The sequence below is a fragment of the Bombina bombina genome, chromosome 5 (genome assembly GCF_027579735.1).
Source record: "Bombina bombina isolate aBomBom1 chromosome 5, aBomBom1.pri, whole genome shotgun sequence".
Taxonomy (NCBI): domain Eukaryota; kingdom Metazoa; phylum Chordata; class Amphibia; order Anura; family Bombinatoridae; genus Bombina; species Bombina bombina.
The window spans coordinates 1,081,622,385-1,081,641,677 of record NC_069503.1 but is presented as its reverse complement, the minus strand read 5'-3'; the positions used below and the strand labels follow the sequence as shown (position 1 = coordinate 1,081,641,677).

The 19,293-nt window shown below is 34.6% G+C and overlaps 1 protein-coding gene across 2 annotated transcripts in view; it reads right to left on the bottom strand.

Moving 5' to 3' along the window:
* EFR3A (EFR3 homolog A) overlaps positions 1 to 18,656 on the bottom strand; it is a 619,646-nt gene extending 600,990 nt beyond the window's left edge. For both annotated transcript variants that reach the window (XM_053715365.1, XM_053715366.1), the window contains exons 1-2: positions 18,545 to 18,656; positions 11,149 to 11,206 (exon numbers count right to left, since the gene is read on the bottom strand). In XM_053715365.1, the coding sequence (XP_053571340.1) occupies positions 11,149 to 11,158 (10 nt within the window). In that variant the 5' untranslated portion in view covers positions 11,159 to 11,206; positions 18,545 to 18,656. The remainder of the gene's footprint in view (positions 1 to 11,148; positions 11,207 to 18,544) is intronic.
* Positions 18,657 to 19,293: the final 637 nt, after the last annotated feature.

Below are 19,293 nucleotides of genomic sequence, written 5' to 3'. Positions count from 1 at the left end.
GTTTCCACATTTTGTCTCTCATAGTTGAGGTATACCTATGATGAAAATTACAGGCCTCTCTCATCTTCTTAAGTGGGAGAACTTGCACAATTGGTGGCTGACTAAATACTTTATATATATATATATAATATATTACATACACACCTTAATGCAGACATGCAAGGGCAATTAAAGTTTTATGTGGGCTGGCAAGTTTTGTCATTTACTCGCCCAATGGGCAAGAGGAGTTTTTGGGTACTCATAGGCCCTGCTTAGATTCTGAAACTGATTAAATTATTTAAACGTTTACTATCATTTTAATTATGCACAGTAAAACAACTTTGCAATACAATTTAATTATTTATTTTGCCCCCTTTGCGTGTAGTTTAGTACTGAATATTGTGTTTTTTCTAATTCTAAGAACTAGGAATGCACACTGACGACTTAAAGGGACATAAAACAAGTTGGAATAGAGACAAAATATAATAATATGTACTTTAATTACTTTACCTGCAAATTTATACTGCAGTGCTTCGTCATTAACCCTTTCTTTTTAGTTTCTGAATTGTAAAGCTGGTACTCCCCCCACACATTTCCTTCTATGACTGTATCTACTGTATAACTATTGTTGTTTTGGTAGAATGCAAAACTGCAAAGAGATTATCTGCTGGAGCATGCCTAGAAGCTGTGAACTCAGTTGAAATACAATGCCTGTGTCTAAACACTGAGAAGGGGGTGGAGTTGTCTGCTCCAAGCAGCTTAGCTATGCAATTCATTTTGCTTATTTTTGAAATTTTTTAAATAATTGCCAGCAATGTTTAAACATTTTTTTTATCCAAGCTATTTTTAATTAATTAGCCTTTGTATGGATATGCACAGATCTCAACCTGCTTATGTCACTTTAAGACTAACCCTACTACAAACGTGTCTAATTGTCTCTAGTAGATAACACAAACCAATGCAATTTCTACTAACACAATAACCATGGCTAGCTTTTCATCGGCAGACTCAAGCCTGGTTTGGCTCCTCCAAATAAAGCAACTGGTAGATGAAGTTTGGTTATTGAAAAAGAATTGCAATAAACAAGATGTCTAGACTTGACTGATATGTTATTCTATAGGAAGACAAGAGAAAGGTCTTGTAATTACAAGGTGCTTACTGTCTTCAGGCGACAGCTTCAGATTTCAATTTCATTGGGGTTAACAGTATTTATACATAAGAAAATAAAATAGGTGCTTTATTATTATTATTATTCTTTTATTTTCTAAACATACTCACACAACAGATGTTAGAAAGGACAAAATTTAAATGTGCATGGGTTTCTTATCGCTGTGTTCTGTAATGTGTGTTTTTTATTTCAGAACTGCTCATCAGCACAGTAGTGTAGCAGTTTGATTAAAAAAAAAATAACTTTTAATTGGATACAGAAGCCCTGACATCAAAGATTCTCCAGCTTGGAGAAAAATTGTAGTTCAGACTTTACAAAGGCAGAACTCACTGAATTTTCAAAAGAAAAAGGGCAGAACACTCCAGCACTGCGAGATCTCTATCATTTATGTATGTTAAGCAGAGACAAGCCAAGTGCAATATAGCACTGCATGATATGAGAGTCTTGTTACGCTTACACTTTGTGCATTTCATTTTTATTACTATACATCTCAGAGTGGGTCATTTCAGTATTATTGCATTTTAGCTTTGACCTCTTATTTGTAGTTTAATACATTTAAACTTTGATCTAGCAGTAATTTTACTTAGTATATTCCTGTGTATCTTTTACAAATCACATTGCACTTTGTATTTTCTCCACTGTAAATTGACAGTTCCAGAAAGTGGAAGGGACAGGGCAGTTACCTGGGCTGAACTTGAGAGTTCCCAGGGTATGTCTGAAGCGCTCTCACAATTTTCTAGGCATTTTAAACAAGCTGGACTCACGGATTTGTCTCGCCAGCTGTATGCAGGTGATGTTTGCTTCAAATCCACAATACACTTATTTTAACTAACAGAAAATTAACATATACTAAAATATATAGACAAAAGCAAATTAAATTGTACTGAAAACATTTCAGTTTAATTTGGAGTTGATGCAAACAGAGCCTTTATATCAGCCCCATTCGTTCTCCAGTTACCTTCTCTCTCCCATGTGACATTTTGCATCTTAGAGAGCTTCATTATTTTCTATAGATGGCCTTTCTCATATCTCTGGGATTTCCAAGTTCCTATCCTTTTCTTAGAAAATTCAGTGAATGCTGTCCCTGAGAAGTCAGCACTATAATCTCTCTCCAAACTACAGAATGTTTGATTATTAGGCCCATAGAAATTAATAAAGCTCTCTGGGAAACTGAAGCTAACCATTTTTCAGCATCAATTTAAATAAAAGACAACCTAATTTGTAAGAGATACACATAAATATACAAAGTATGAGCCGAAGTTGTTAAAGTTACACAGAAATTCTGAAGGCATAATCAGAATTTGTAAAACCACAATCCTAAATACACTGCTGTATACAAAATAAAATACAAAAAAAAATAGAAAGTACAGTTTAAATGTTATAAAACTTAATCTGAAGTGTAAAGTGATATGAAACAGAAAGCACAAAGTGGAAATGCAGCAAAACTGTCATGCAATGCAGTGCTATATTGCCTGAGCATAGAGGGTTTGAAAATCAGAGCCAGAGAGAATCAAAGTTTTGAATACTTTTGTTATACGGGTGCTGAATTCTCTTTCTATGATGCTGAACTTTGCTTCATTAATCAATCTTTGTTATTCTAAATAGTTATATCTAAAAGGGTCTGCACCATGCCATACGGATTGCAAATAATCTGTTGAAGATAGTCGAGAGAATATTCTGCCGCAATTTAAAGAGACATGCAACACATTTTTGTGAATCAGAAAGAGCATGCATTTTTAAACAACTTTCCAATTTACTTCTATTATCTAATTTGCTTCATTTCCTTGCTATCCTTTGTTGAAAAGCATGCCTCAATGTACTCAGTAGCTGCACATAGATGCATTGTGTTATTGGCTCACCCAACTGCATTGTCATTTCTTCAACAAAGGATTCCTAAAGAATAAAGCAAATTGGGTAATATAAATAAATTAGAATGTTGTTTATATTTGTATTCTCTGTCTGAATTTTTGGGTTACATGTCCCTTTAAAGTTTTTTCATATTTAAACCTCCAATATTATTTCTAAAAACAAGACAGCATGAAGACTTTTATAAAGGACTTATGACACTTTATACAAAGTGACAAATCATTGCAATTTCTATACTAAAGATGCAATTCTCAAATAAAAAGAGAAATATGTATTTCTGTCTAGGGGCAGTGCATGGAAAAAGGTTTCAGTTTATTTTGCTCATGGGTCTCTATCTTGTTGGTATAGTTGATTGAATTATTGTTGTCCTCTCAGTTAGGCCTAAATTGAAAGGTGAGAGTTTAGAAGGATACTAAACCCATTTTTTTTTCTTTCATGATTCAGATAGAGCATGCAATTTTAAGCAACTTTCTAATTTACTCCTATTATCATTTTTTCTTTGTTCTCTTGCTATCTTTTTTTTTTTTTTTTTTTAAAAAGCAAGACTGTAAAGTTTAGGAGCCGGCTCATTTTTGGTTAACAACCTGGGTTACACTTGGTTATTGGTGGCTAAATGTAACCACCAATTAGCAAGCACTATCTAGGGTGCTGAACCTAAAATGGTTTATCTCCTAAGCTTTACATTCCTGTTATTTAAATAAAGATAGCAAAAAAACAAAGACAAATTGATAATAGGAGTAAATTAGAAAGCAGATTAAAATTGCCTGCTCTGAATCATTAACCCCTTAATGACCGAGGACGTGCAGGGTACGTCCTCAAAAAAAAAAAATACAGTTAACACCCGAGGACGTACCCTGTACGTCCTCGGTCTAGAAAGCAGCTGGAAGCGATCCTGCTCGCTTCCAGCTGCTTTCCGGTTATTGCAGTGATGCCTCGATATCGAGGCATCCTGCAATAACCCTTTTTAGCCATCCGATGCAGAGAGAGACACTCTGTGACCCTCTCTGCACCGTACATCGATGGCCGGTATCGTTGGTGGGTGGGAGCCCGTCTGGTAGGCGGGTGGCAGCCATCGATGGGCCTTGTGATGTGGAGGGGGGCAGGAACCACTACACTACAGAAAAATTTGTGTTAAAAGTGGGAAAAAGGGGGGGGGGGAATAGATTTTATAAAAAAAAAAAAAAAAATCAGTCAGGGGGTGGGGGGGATGGTCTGTCGGGGGGAAGCTACACTACAGAAAAAAAAAAAAAATGAAAAAAATAAATAAAACCCATTTTTTTTGCAAACTGGGTACTGGGTTTGTGAAAAAGTGAACAATTTTTTTTATTTGATCGCTTTTGGCGGTGAAATGGTGGCATGAAATATACCAAAATGGGCCTAGATCAATACTTTGGGTTGTCTACTACACTAAAGCTAAAATTAACCCTACAAACTCCCTAATTAACCCCTTCACTGCTGGGCATAATACACGTGTGGTGCACAGCGGCATTTAGCAGCTTTCTAATTACCAAAAAGCAACGCCAAAGCCATATATGTCTGCTATTTATGAAGAAAGGGGATCCCAGAGAAGCATTTACAACCATTTATGCCATAATTGCATAAGTTGTTTGTAAATAATATCAGTGAGAAACCTAAAGTTTGTGAAAAAATTTGTGAAAAAGTGAACAATATTTTTTTATTTGATCGCATTTGGTGGTGAAATGGTGGCATGAAATATACCAAAATGGGCCGTAATCAATACTTTGGGATGTCTTCTAAAAAATATATACATGTCAAAGGATATTCAGGGATTCCTGAAAGATATCAGTGTTCCAATGTAACTAGCGCTAATTTTGAAAAAAAAGTGGTTTGGAAATAGCAGTGTTACTTGTATTTATTGCCCTATAACTTGCAAAAAAAAGCAAAGAACATGTAAACATTGGGTATTTCTAAACTCAGGACAAAATTTTGAAACTATTTAGCAAGGGTGTTTTTTGGTGGTTGTAGATGTGTAACAGATTTTTGGGGTCAAAGTTAGAAAAAGTGTGTTTTTTCCTCATATTTTATAAAAAGAATTTATAGAAATTATAAGATATGATGAAAATAATGGTATCTTTAGAAAGTCCATTTAATGGCGAGAAAAACTGTATATAATATGTGTGGGTACAGTAAATGAGTAAGAGGAAAATTACAGCTAAACACAAACACCGCAGAAATGTAAAAATAGCCCTGGTCCTTAAGGGAAATTGAAAAATGGCCTTGTCCTTAAAGGGACAGTATACACTAATTTTCATATAACTGCATGTAATAGACACTACTATAAAGAATAAGATGCACAGATACAGATATAAAAATCCAGTATAAAATGGTTTAAAAACGTACTTAGAAGCTTTCAGTTTAGCTCTGTTGAAAAGGTAGTTGGAAAGCCCACTGCAAGTGGGAAATAAGACACTCCACCCATCCCCCTTCTTTTGCATATGAAAAGACCCTTTACACAAACAGGAGCAAGCTGGAGAAGGTAGCTGACGGTATTCAAATAAAACTTTGGGGCTTGGTTAGGAGTCTGAAAATCAGAGCAATGTTATTTAAAAATAAGCAAAACTATAAATTTTTTAAAAAAACAAACTTTATGGGCTTTATAAATAGATCATCTACAAAACATTTATGCAAAGAAAAAATGAGTGTATAATGGCCCTTTAAGGGGTTAATGGCGAGAAAAATGGTATATAAATATGTGTGGGTACAGTAAATGAGTAAGAGGAAAATTACAGCTAAACACAAACACAGCAAAAATGTAAAAATAGCCCAAACGGACAGAAAATGGAAAAGTGATGTGGTCATTAAGGGGTTAAAGAAAAAAAAATTGTGTTTAGTGTCCCTTTAAAGAAGTCTGAAAATGGAACCACATTTTAACTGTATTCGTTTATCTTCATAACCTTTACCTAAATGCTGACTTGATAATACTAAATGTCATGCTCCCCCATCACAGCATAGTGTTTATCTGTGATCTGGCCACTATTTTTATTTTTTTATCCTCTCAGGAAAATAGTGAAATTAACATTCAGCATTTGGAAACATTTCCACAGTGCAATGTCTTCTTAAAAAATGCAATTTGCAAATACTGTCAAAAGGAATATAATCTTCAAAATGCTACCAGGGTGACAAAACACATCCTTGCAAGTTCCCTAAAGAAATTAAAAAAAGATCATGGAATTAAATAAGGAGGCCCATAGCAATGAAAGTTCAATTAGCTTTTTCCTCCAATGTTCCCATTCCAGAAGAACTCTTTCTGCGCCTTCTGTAACAAAAGCATCATCACAAAGGGCTTCTCCATAAGCAGCATCTTCAAGTAAGCAAACAACCGCCAAAAAAGACCCAATACCTTGATTTATAGATACAATGGCACCTGAAAATCAGGAACAAGTTGATCAAGTGATCGGAGGAGCAATATATTCTGTGATTGGTCGCCTGTTCTCATGTATTAGCAAATGAGGCTCCTTATAATTCATGTGTTCTTAACATACCCAGACTTTGTAGTCTTTATAACAAACAATTTGTTTTTAAAAAAAAAAAAAAAAAAAGCAAATGTAGTCTAATATTTACTGAATAAGTTGTACTTTTATTTCAAGCATAGTTTATACACACTGCATTTTACATTTCCAATGTAACAAAATGACTTAATATGTTACAGTAATCCGCTCTGCATTTTATTTTTTATATTTTTTTTTTTTTTATTCCCCATGGCTTCAACATTTCTGGATATTTTACATCTCCATGCTCTAGGGCAGTGATAGCTAACCTTGGAACCCCAGAAGTTTAGAAACTACATTTCCCATGATGCTTAGGCGCTCTGTAGCCTTGCTGAGCATGGGAAATGTAGTTCCAAAACATCAGGGGTGTCAAGATTAGCCATCACTGCTTTAGGGTGTTCATAATATTTTAAAATATCTAAGTACTAAATCATGTTTTTCTTTTTTCCAAAATAATATTCCATTATACTATTATATTGTCTGATCAATGTCCAATCCCACCCACACTATTAAATAGAAAGGGCACACAAAGAGTAAATGGACATTTTTAAAAAAGGGACAATAAAGTAAAAATTAAACTCATGATTTAGATATAGTATACAATTCTTTCCAATCTATTTTGATTATCTAATTTGCTTTGTTCTTTTGGTATCCTCTGTTCACTTAGCATACCTAGGTAGACTCAGGAGCAGCAATCCATTACTGGGAGCTAGCTGATTGGTGGCTGCACAAACATGACTCTTGTCATCGTCTCACCTGTGTTCCTAGTAGTGCATTGCTGCTCCCTCAACAAGAGAATGAAACAAATTTTAATTGAAGTAAACTGAACATTTTGTTAAAATTGCACAGTGTCTCAATCATGAAAGAGGAGAAATGTTGCGTTTCATGTCCCTTTAACAGTATCCAATGAATGCCCAATAAGAATTGTCTATGCTCTAAATGCATTACTAGTGGGTTTTATATGTTTTGAACAGCCAATCTCTTAGCTCATCTGATGTGTTCCCAGTAGTGCAAATGACAAGAGGCATAGATGTGCAGCCACCAATCAGCAGCTAGCTCCCAGTACTGCACTGCAGCTCTTAAATGGACATGAAACAGAATTTGTTCTTTCATCATTCAGATAGAGAATGTCATTTTAAAAAAGGCAAAACAATGAATAATTATATATATTTTAGACCAACCAGGAATCGAAGCCTCATTCAAATAGTATAGGACTGAGCATTAGATTAGATTCTCGGTTGGGCTAAAATATAGAATTATTATTCATTTTGTTGCCTATCGAATGATCTCTTTGCACATAATGTATATTATTGGTAAATAAAAATATCAATGTACTTTTGATTTCTATGCAAATTCTTTTCAATCTTGCATTATATGTATGTTATACATTACTATGGGAAGTCACTTATAACACATTTTTTAACCGTGTTAGATGTATGATCTTAGCAGGATGCTTTTAGCCAATAGCTTAATAGTACAGGCTATAAGAGGGTTTCACATGTGAATAATCAGCTCAGATTACGGGGTAAAGCCGAAACGTGTAAATTACCTGCTTTTTTTTTTTTTTTTTTAAAGAAAGTGTCTCCCATGTCCTGGGCATTAATATAATGCCTTTAAAATGCATTCTTCAATAATGTTACGATTTACATAGCACTCTACTTTGTTTGGCTTTGATCTATTGCCCAGCATGTTTGGGAGCCAGTAAGCCTCCCTGTTTCAGCGGGTCGAACCCCTATGGTTTGGGACATTGGATAAGCACCATTTAAAAATTTTAAACAACTTTCCAATTTACTTTTATTATGAAATTTGCTTTGTTTTCTTGGTATTCTTGGTTGAAAGATAAATTTAGGTAGGCCCATACGCTAATTTTTAATCCCTTGAAGGCAGCCTCTTATTTTAACAGTTTTCTACAGCTAGACAGACCTAGTACATGTACGCCATATAGTTACCATTGTGCTCACTCCCGTGCAGCTTTTTAGGAGGCAGCACTGATTGGCTAAAATACATGTCTGTCAAAAGAACTGAAATAAGGGGGCAGTCTACAGAGGCTTATATACAAGGTAATCACAGAGGTAAAAAGTATATTAAAGGGACAGTCTACACCAGAATTGTTATTGTTTAGATAGATAATCCCTAGTTTTGCACAACCAACACAGTAATATAAATACACTTCTCTGTGATTACCCTGTATCTAATCCTCTGCCAACTGCCCCTTATTTCAGTTCTTTTGACAGACTTGCATTTTAGCCAATTAGAGCTGGCTCACCTGAACTCCACGTGTGTGAGCACATCGTAATCTATATAAAAAACATGAACTTACACCCTCTAGTGGTGAAAAACTGTCAAAATGCCCTGAGAGAAGATGGCCTTCAAGGGCTTAGAATTTAGCATAAGAGCCTCCTAGGTTTAGCTTTCAACTAAGAATACCAAGAAAACAAAGCAAAATTGGGAATGGGTAATAAAGGGATTATCTATCTTTTTAAACAATAAAAATTCTGGAGTACTGTCCCTTTAAGTTAATTATCCACGCTGTAATTGCTGGTTGAGCCCCAGTACGTTGGGTACCAACTCTGTTATTCAAACACATCTCCGGAACATGCCACACTACACTTGTTGGGATCCCTGCAGCCTCTTAATCCTCGAAGATATCCGGTGGTCCGTTGAGACGAGGTAATTAAATTCTTTGTGTGTCCCTCATGGATCGGACCAGCAGAGGGGTCAACTACATTGTGGGCTAGCGGTCAAGTGTCCAGAAAAATGCATAGCAGCGTATGTGTGGGGAGGAGCAAGATACCTGGCATTGGCAAGATGAGCGTTATCGATTAGTCTCACATGTTGAACTATGTATGTAGCATTGCATCTGTTACCAATTGGATTATACAAACTAATCATTGTGCCTGTGCTGTGAACTTTCTCTATCCTTTAACTGACCTTTTTTGCTTAATGGATCAGCATTCTACTAGATAACAAGTTTGACCATTACATTTGATAATTGGAACCATCTTCTATCATGTTTAAGTTATAAATTAGAAAGTTGTATTTTTACCACATACCTCATTTGAAAGGTGATAATAGTTGATACAAATTTAAAAAAAATGTGAGATAGAATACTCATATTACACATATTATAGAACTCTGGATTATCATAACAAAATATCAAAGTATCGTGTATGCCCACAAAGTAGAATTAGGACCAAAGTATAATTAGGGCAAGATAACACCAGCTCTGAATTATAAGTACAATTTCAGTTCATTAATAATAAGAACCAATAAAAAAGAAAAAATATGAAGTCAGCAATAGCAGAATAAATCAGTGATTAGGAATCTCAAGTCATAGTGTAACAAGTACAATTATACTATTGGCAACCTAATGTAATAATAGATAATAAAGTAATAACTCTTATATTCCTGCATTAAGCAAAGACAAAAAAATATAGAGAAAGTGTTTGCAATCATTTTATAGAAGTACCAAGCTAAACAATAAAAGCACAACTGTCTGTGTGAAATAGTTTAGAGATAAGACTGTATAATGAGTTTGCAACCTTTGGCTTAGGGGAAATGTGTCTTTTACAGTGTGAGGTGCATTTACAAATGTGTTAATAAAAATGACAGCATATAATACAAGTAGAATAATTTGCAATATGAAATTTGGATAACTCTTTACACAATTTAGCTATGCCAAGTAAATTACATTGTCCTGGTAAATAGAATATCATCCCACCAGTCCGTGGGTCCTTAGGGAGAGACATGATGTTGTAAAAACAAAATAATTACAAATGACAGTCTCCAAATAACAGGGAGCCAATAAAAAAATAAGTGTTCTCTCCAGCAGATAATAATAGGCACACCACCCAGCTTGAATTTAAGCCAGTATAAAACTAAAAGTAACTTCTTTTTTATTAATGGTCGTTGCACAAATTATCATTAAATAAATTTATGTAAAAGTATGCAATTAAAGGGGCATGAAACCCAAAAAATTAAAACTTTCCAATCGACTTCTTTTATCAATTCTGCTTAATTCTCTTAGTATCCTTTATTGAAGGAGCAGAAATGCACTACTGGGAGCTAGCTGAACACATCAGTATACCACTAATCAGCAGCTAGCTCCCAGCTCCTGAGCCTACCTTGGTATGCTTTTCAACAAAGAATGCCAAGAGAACGAAGTAAATTACATTATAGAAGTAAACTGGAAAGTTATTTAAAATTGCATTCTCTATCTGGATCATGAAAATGTTTGGGTTTCATATCCCTTTAATTTGTGCTTTGGATGACCGAAAGTGATAGTCAATTCAAAATTAACCTTTTATAATTCAGACAGGGCAAATAAATAAATATATATAATCCTTCTACATTCCGTTTTTGTTACCAAACTGTTTTGAGTTTAACATCCCAGACTTTTCCTTTATTACAATGTTCATTCATGAATACAGCGGTTTAGTTTTTTAAGAATATAATTCATTGTAGTGAATTTGAAATCACAATGAAATGGGGAAAATACATGATATAGAAGTAAATATGTATTCAAAGAAACACAAGAAATAAAAAATCAGAATGATTTCTGGTTATTTCATATCAGCACGTTTATAGTTGATACTTTCTTCCCTTGTAGCTTTATATATAACTTACCTGCCGGCATAGCTGAACCAGATTATATTCTTTATCAACAAGATGGACGACAGGCGTTCTAGAACAATGAAAGAGAAATACGTTAATAAGACAAGAAGTTTCAGATAACCTGAAAATGCTAACCTCATTTTTTTTATGCATTAGATTATTCTTCACTGAATTACATATAACAAATATTTTAAAGATCCGCCATTGTTTTGAATTCCTGCTATGCACCGGTGAAAACCCTCTTCCTTTACTGTGGCAAACTAGGCACAGGTAAAAAGGAGCTCGTGTGTAGAACAGACATTCACTGTAAACTACGTAAGGGTCTCCGAGTTCTGCATTCACAGAAGGCTTAACACTTGTGCACAAACAGTACTGATGTCAAAGTCTGACGAGCACTGATTGGTGCTGAGGTTTAGCCTCACTTGTGTTTTCATTTCATGAAGAAGATCTAAGAGTATTAGGCACTAGGCTTGTTCACTCATTCATTTGCTTATGAAACTAATGCAAAATATTGCAGCTGGCAGTGTCATTTGGCACTTTATTTATTTGTGCAAAAGTGCAATACAAAGATCTAGAATCATCACAAACGAATGAACATGCCTATCGGGTACACTCAACCGTTAATATACCAAATAGCAGATAATCTACCTAGGATTATCCTGCATTCAGGGGAAAAATGCTTGAAAACGTGTCATTTTGCCAAGCTTTTCAAATGAATCAGTTCAAGAGTGAGTGAGAAAAAAAAAAAAAACACACAAAAAAAAGAACATATTTTTTTTTATAGATCTCCGTTAAGGAAATGTTATCTAACAGACCTATCAGTACACACAATTTTGCAAGTGAATGTTTTACATGGAGAGCTGGGCATCTTCCTAAGGGGTTCTCCCTAAATTTCTGTATGTGAAGGAGAACTCATATACCAAAGACAATTCTTGCATGTATCTGTGTATATGGAAGACTTGCACATTTTTATAAAGTTCAACTGACACTTGTGTGAGGACTGCAACACAAAGGTCAACCCTGATGCATTGAAGCACATATCTATTTAATCTCTTTATTTTAAGACAATAATATTTATTTTTTATCATTAAATATATTGGGTCAGCACATGTCATACACAAGTATGGTTCCCAACATTTTAATACTGGTATTAAAAAAAATGTTAACAGGGTTTAATGACGGCATGTTGCTTAGTGAAGGTACTTATACCCACTCATATTAGTGTAAGGGCAGCTCACTGTCAACATTACTCAGAGTGGATTTCATTAGAATCAAGTCAATTAAATTACAATTTAAAATCACTAGTCAATAAGACAATTTAAAAAAGGTATATGAAACTCAGAAAATGTCATAAAAATACAGAATCCTGCACAACATTTATTTTCTCAAATAATTTGCTGCACTAATTCTGCATATGTTTCTTGCAATTTCTTATTACAATTTGAAGTCTTTCCAAACCCCCTTGTGGGTCTCATTATGCAAGCCTATCATGGGGTTTATCTGGGTAGTGTGTTGGTAGCTAAATACTTGATTATGCGCATGTGCTAGTGACGTCTGTCTGTGACGTCACTATCACTACTATGGCAGCCGCAGTGGATCAAAAACAATTGCTCATTGCAGGATCAAGACGTGAGCAAGTCAGAAAAGCGGAGCTGCAACAGCTTTGATACGCATAGCAGTCTTTTGTTTAAAGTGAATGTAAATTAGTATTAATTAAAAATACTATTAAAAACAGGGGAACTTTCATTCATTAAAATTTACATTGAAGCGTTTTTTTTTGTTTGTTTATTTTTTTACTTACCCTTTTTTTTTTTTTATTAAGGAAAACCAGACCAGCAATCCTCCGCCCGCAGCTTCTCTGTACTTAGCACCGCAATGACGAAACCAGCTTCCTACAATCATCGCGTGAACACCAAGGCGTCCTGGCTTGTGAGGCCACGCAATGATAGGAGGAAGCTGGTTTTGTCATCGATATGACAAGTACAGTATGGGAAGCGGGCGGAGGATCGCTTGTCTGGTTTTCCTAAAGAAAAAGGTATTTAAAAAATGAGCAATCGTCCAATGATATTATGCACAAAATAATTACATTAATACAGCAAATAAAACATTTTTTTAAACAATACTTGGTGAATTAGTAAATTAACAGATCGCACATTAGCGGCATCCTTTTTTTTCCCCCATATCTTCTGGATGATGCAACTTTGTTATTCTCCTTCTTATAAGGCAGCAACATATATTAAAAGCTACCTTATAAATATGAAATAGTTAGGAATGTGTCATATTTGAACACAAACATTTTAGGATTAATGCTATTCACATAAAATTATATATATCTCCATATCCACCTTTCATCAACCGCCAGGGTGCTCTCAGGGAGTATGAAGTGACAAATGATTCAAAGCACTCACTGGTCTTCTGACATCAAACTTGAAACAATTTATTGAGTAATGTTTCGGGACTATATAGCGTCCCTTCTTCTGACAAACATAAAGTGCAAATAAGTTCACTTAGTGCTATGGCGCGGTCGGGCCGGGCTGTGACTATACAGCTGGCCCGATGCGCTGTTAGAAAAAAACAGACCTGCTCAGAAGATCACAGAGAGCGGGTCTGTAAAACAGCAGTTATTTTTTAAATTCAAAGGGGAAATTTGGTTTTACAATGTTTGCGCTATTATAATGTTATATAATTCTGCACTATGTGCAGAATTATATAACATTTGTTTTATGGTTTACTGACACTTTAATATTTACAACCAGATGAAGGTTACATTGTAAGAATAACTTTCTAGATCGGTCTTACAGTTCTTACTCAGAAAATTACGGATTTGATTAAAAGGGACAGTCAAATCCAAATTAAACTTTCACGATTCGGATAGAGCATGCAAATTTAAACAAACTTTCCAATTACTTTTATCATCAAAATTGCTTTGTTTTCTTGGCATTCTTTGTTGAAAGCTAAACCAAGGTAGGCTCATAAACTGATTTCTAAGCTTTCTTAGGCCGCTTCTTACCTCAGTGCATTTAGACACTGCTAGTTTATGTGTTCCATATAGATAACATTGTGCTGACTCCCGTGGAGTTATTTATGGGTCAGCACTAACTGGCTAAAATGTAGGTCTGTCAAGAAGAACCAAGATAAGATAAGATCTCCAGCTTAATAGGTTATTATTTAGACAAAGTTTCTGATATATTTTATTAGGATAATAGTACTTGTTACCTAAATAATAACAACAACAATCTAATAGTTATATTTAAATGTATCATTAGAGGATTCAATTTTATTTGTAATGCCTGCCCCTTCCAAAACACTTTTAATCCACTCCAAACTATTTTCTTTTCATTGAACTTCTTCAAACTTAGCACTTAAAGGATTCAGAGCATGCAATTTAAAAAGAAACAAACAAAAAAAACCCACGCCTTTCCATTTGACTTTGCAACAATGTTAAACATTAGATGACTGCACTATTTCCTGTCATGTAATGCTTCAGGCATGTGTACGCTACCTACCTAGGTATCTCTTCAACATAGACCAACATGATTTGATAACAGAAGTAAATTGGAAACGTTTAAAATTGTATTTTCTACCTGAATAAACAAAGAAAAAAGTGTGGGTTTCACGTCCCTTTAAAATAAAAAATAAAAATAAATAAAAAAAGGGTTACATAGATGAACACCCACACTCAAACACAAGCTAAAAATAGAGAGAGAACACAAACCCTAAAATCATGTACTGGAGACTAGAAATGTTGAAAGAGCAGAAAAGCTCCAGATCTGTATACTAACAGGCCTTAAAGGATCATAAACTACCAGAATGTATGAAGGATGACTTCACCAGATTTACAGAATAAATATAAACCTGCAAAAACCCATGTGAATATAGATCTCTGAAAGTGCCAGCAACAAGAAGTCATTAAAATGTAGGTTACAACATATCCTTAAAGGGACAGTCAACACCAGAATTTTTGTAGTTTAAAAAGAAAGATAATCCCTTTATTACCCATTCCCCAGTTTTGCATAAACAACAGTTATAATAATACACATTTTACCTCTGTAATTATCTTGTATCTAAGCTTCTGCTGACTGCCCCCTTATTTCTGTTCTTTTGACAGACATGCAGTTTAGCCAATCAGTGCTCACTCCTAGGTCAGTTTACGTGCATGAGCTCAATGTTATCTATATGAAACATGTGAACTAATGCCCTCTAGTGGTCAAAATGTATTCAGAGAAATTAGCATATGAACCTCCTAGTTTTAGCTTTCACCTAAGAATACCAAGAGAACAAATCAAAATTGGTGATAAAAGTCAATTGGGAAGTTGTTTAAAATTGCATGCCCTATTTAAAACATGAAAGTTTTTTTTGGACTTGACTGTCCCTTTAAACAAAGTTCTGCCTTTAAAGGAACCAAGAAACATGCACACTAAAACAGACATAAGACTGAAAAAAGAAGCTGTAAATAACGGCTCTTGGTGAAAACTCTCGGGTATTGTCTGTGAGCACAGAAGACTATTTTTTTATTGTTGAAGTCCAGGCAAACCATAACATTTAAAAAAAAAAAGTTTCCAAATTACTTCTATTATCAAATTTGTTTCATTCCAATGATATTCTTTGTTGAAGCGATACCTAGGTAGGCATCTGGAGTACGGGAAATAGTGCTGCCATCTAGTGCTCTTGAAAATGGATACAATTGTTGAAAAACTACTGCCATATAGAGCTCCAGTAAAGGGAATGCTTCTCATCTTATGCCTCTGCTTTTCAACAAAAGATACCAAGAGAACTAATAAAAATGAATAGAAGTAAATTAGAAAGTTGTTTAAAATTGCATCCTTGGACTTCCTGACTTGAAAAAGGTTACTCAATAAATTGTGAGCTAACTTTCACAGGCCACCCCCCCCCAAAAAAAAAAAAAAAAAAAAATTTATATATATATATATATATATATTTATATATATATATATATATATATATATATATATATATATATATATATATATATATATATATATATATATATATATATATATATAATCCCTGAAATTATAAAGATAAAAACTGTGATTTCTTCTCTCATCAACATAAGTGTGCTGAGATACAGCTAAACTAATATGAACCCTTACAATTTCAAAATTATGTGGCAATATCACCTAGCGAGAGAAAAAAAGTTGATTTTATATTGAATTCTAAACGGTAGATGATATAGAAAAAATATAGATCAAAGTATACAGAATTGTAGAACTAAATACGGCCTTTGAAACTGTTCACACAATAGAGTTTTCCACAAAAGGCACACAATTTATCCACTCCTGCTTTGATTAAAATAAACCTGTTTCGTCCTTGATCATAACAAAACTGTGACCCATCATACTCAGGGCTTGACAAATATGTTCAAAATCTAGGAGCCCAGTATTTTATTTCCAATAAGCAGCTAAGTAGATGTACGTTTCTGATGCACCTGTGATTGTATACATTTAGCTGTTATTGTCTTGTCACATTTTCTTTAAATAGACAATGAAACCAATTTTTTTCTTTCATGATTCAGATAGAGCATGGAACTTTAAGCCACTTTCTAATTTACTCCTATTATCAAATTTTATTTGTTCTCTTGCTATCTTTATTTAAAAAGTATTAATGTAAAGCTTAGGAGCCAGCCTATTTTAGGTTCAGCACCCTGGATAGGGCTTGCTTATTGGTGGCTGCATTCAGCCTCCAATAAGCAAGCGTAAACCAGGTTCCGACATGTCCAGTGGTGAAAGGAACAAGGTTAGGACCAATACAGTGAATCTCTGCTAGCACCTTAGGTCAGTAATAATGTGTACTCTGGTTATGTGGAATGCTGGGACTTGTAGTTCCAAGCCGAGCAGTCTAGAAATTATACACTCACATAAGGTGCAGCTGGCAAGGGAAAGTTGGGGGCTCAAAAGCAGGGTGTGCAATATGTGAACAAACACAGTTTGGGAGTATACTTTGATGGCTTGGCTTTCCTTTAAGATTTTGCAGTATATTTTTGCTCAGTGCAGTTGCTTTCTGAACCCTTTCTTATAACTGTTCCCAATTTCTAACTAAATAAATGCCATAAAAGTATAACTTAAAATAGTAAGCATTTGAAATTATAGCAATCTTTAGTGCAGCGGCCATAATGTTAGTCAAGGAAAGCAACTATCTATAAAGCTAGAAATCAATAAAAACACATCAAAGGCTGCAGAGTCTAAACGGGGGGAAAAACTGCAGTAAATTTGCGAGAAAAAGCTATATAATATCAGTAAACTTGCATCAAAATTAGCAGTGAAAAATAGGTCTCAGAGGATAAACCCACCATTTGTCTTACTAATATATTATACATAACATCATACGATACTCCTGAGCAGAAATAAAAGCATTTACATGATATGAAACCTAAAACTATTTTGTGATTCGGACAGAGCATACCATTTTAAAAAGGTTTCCAATTTACTTCTATTATCAAATTTGCTTCATTTCCATGATATTCTTTGTTGAAGAGATACCTATGAATAGGTAGGTGTCTGGAGCACTACTTGGTAGGATATAGTACTGCCATCTAGTGCTCTTGCAAAACTGCTGCATATAGTGCCCCAAATATAGGAAGGCTCCTGAGCTTATGTTTTTCAACACAAGATAACAAGAGAACAAAGAAAAATTGAGAATAGAAATAAATTAGAAAATTGTTTAAAATCCCATGCTCTGAATCAAAGAATAATTTGGGGTTTCATATGCCTTTTAAAATGCCTAGAAAGAATGCCATAGATTTCCAAAATGATAGAGAAAATATGCAAAGCACTAAGTGGTTATATCTTAAAAGTAGAAAAACCTATCTACAAAAAGGACTAAAACAATAAATTAACTGGCAACAATAGTTTACTGGAATAAGTATGAAAAGAAATTAGAGGTCAAAGAATACAGATCCTCTGCAATGCCCAAGATACACCTAAAAATAAAGGGCAGCAATATGCATTGCAGCAAGGCAATATCTGAGTACCTGAGTGAACCTATTCTCAGAAATACAGTATGTGGGTTTAAATATATAAAATGTATTTATTTTTTGCAAAATAAATTCAGGACCTCCCAACCCCACAACAAAATGTTTACTATGAGCAAGTATGACAGAACTGTAGTACCAACATAAAACTCATATTGTAGTATGGGTCTTACATATAAAACAAAGTAGCCCAATAGATTCACAAACATAAATGTGAATAATATCCTGTGTGTATGAAATAATATACAAACACATTCATTCACAAAATAACACAGCAAGATATATATGGGAATATAATGGGAAGATAGAGGTATTACTGTAGCTAAGAACCCAGACAAGCATAGCAAGTTCATAATGAAAACTGTAAATACGTCAGTGATATGACCTGAGACTGGCACTTCTATGCTGCGTACTCACAGTATGGGCAGCTACAGCCCACAACTCAAGATCTTCTGTTACTGAGGCACTGCAACACAGGCTGGACAGACGTCAGGGAAGCAGGAAAACATACAGGACCTCAGAAAAACCCGTGATGTCACTTCCGGTGACGTCCCAGCAAGATGGCGGCGCCCAGTGCAGCTTTCCAAACTGAAGAGCAGTTTGGAAATAATTAACAAAATAAAAGCTTCGGATGACCGAAGCCTAATAGAGGTTTGTCCATCAAAAGAAATAGGAGTAGTTAGCGGGGTAAGATAATCGAGTAACCCTTATACGGCTTAAATAGGGGCGTGGTCAGTTCTGTCCACGCCCCTTCAGGAAGTGATCTTACTTGTAAATATTATACCAGAAGATTGTAACTTATATCACTTTTAATAATATAAAGTTATTTAAAACATATTAACTTTGAAATTGTAAATACAATTATAATGCTTTATTTATTATGTACCATTCTTGATATGAAAATTATGTAATTACTGCCTTAGGTCACAGAAAAATAAAAGTTGGCACAACATATCTTGTATGCCTATGTAAACACGTTAAAATCAATAAACAGAATATATAATTACAGGTAAAACAACACCTACATTTTTTCTGAGACTGTAACTACTTTTCAAAATTATCTGAATTTATGACTAGGCTTACCAGAAGTCCCACTTTTACTGGGATTGTCCCGGTTTGGAGGCGCTGTCCCAGTGTCCCACCCAGTTGTTCATTCTGTCCCAGTA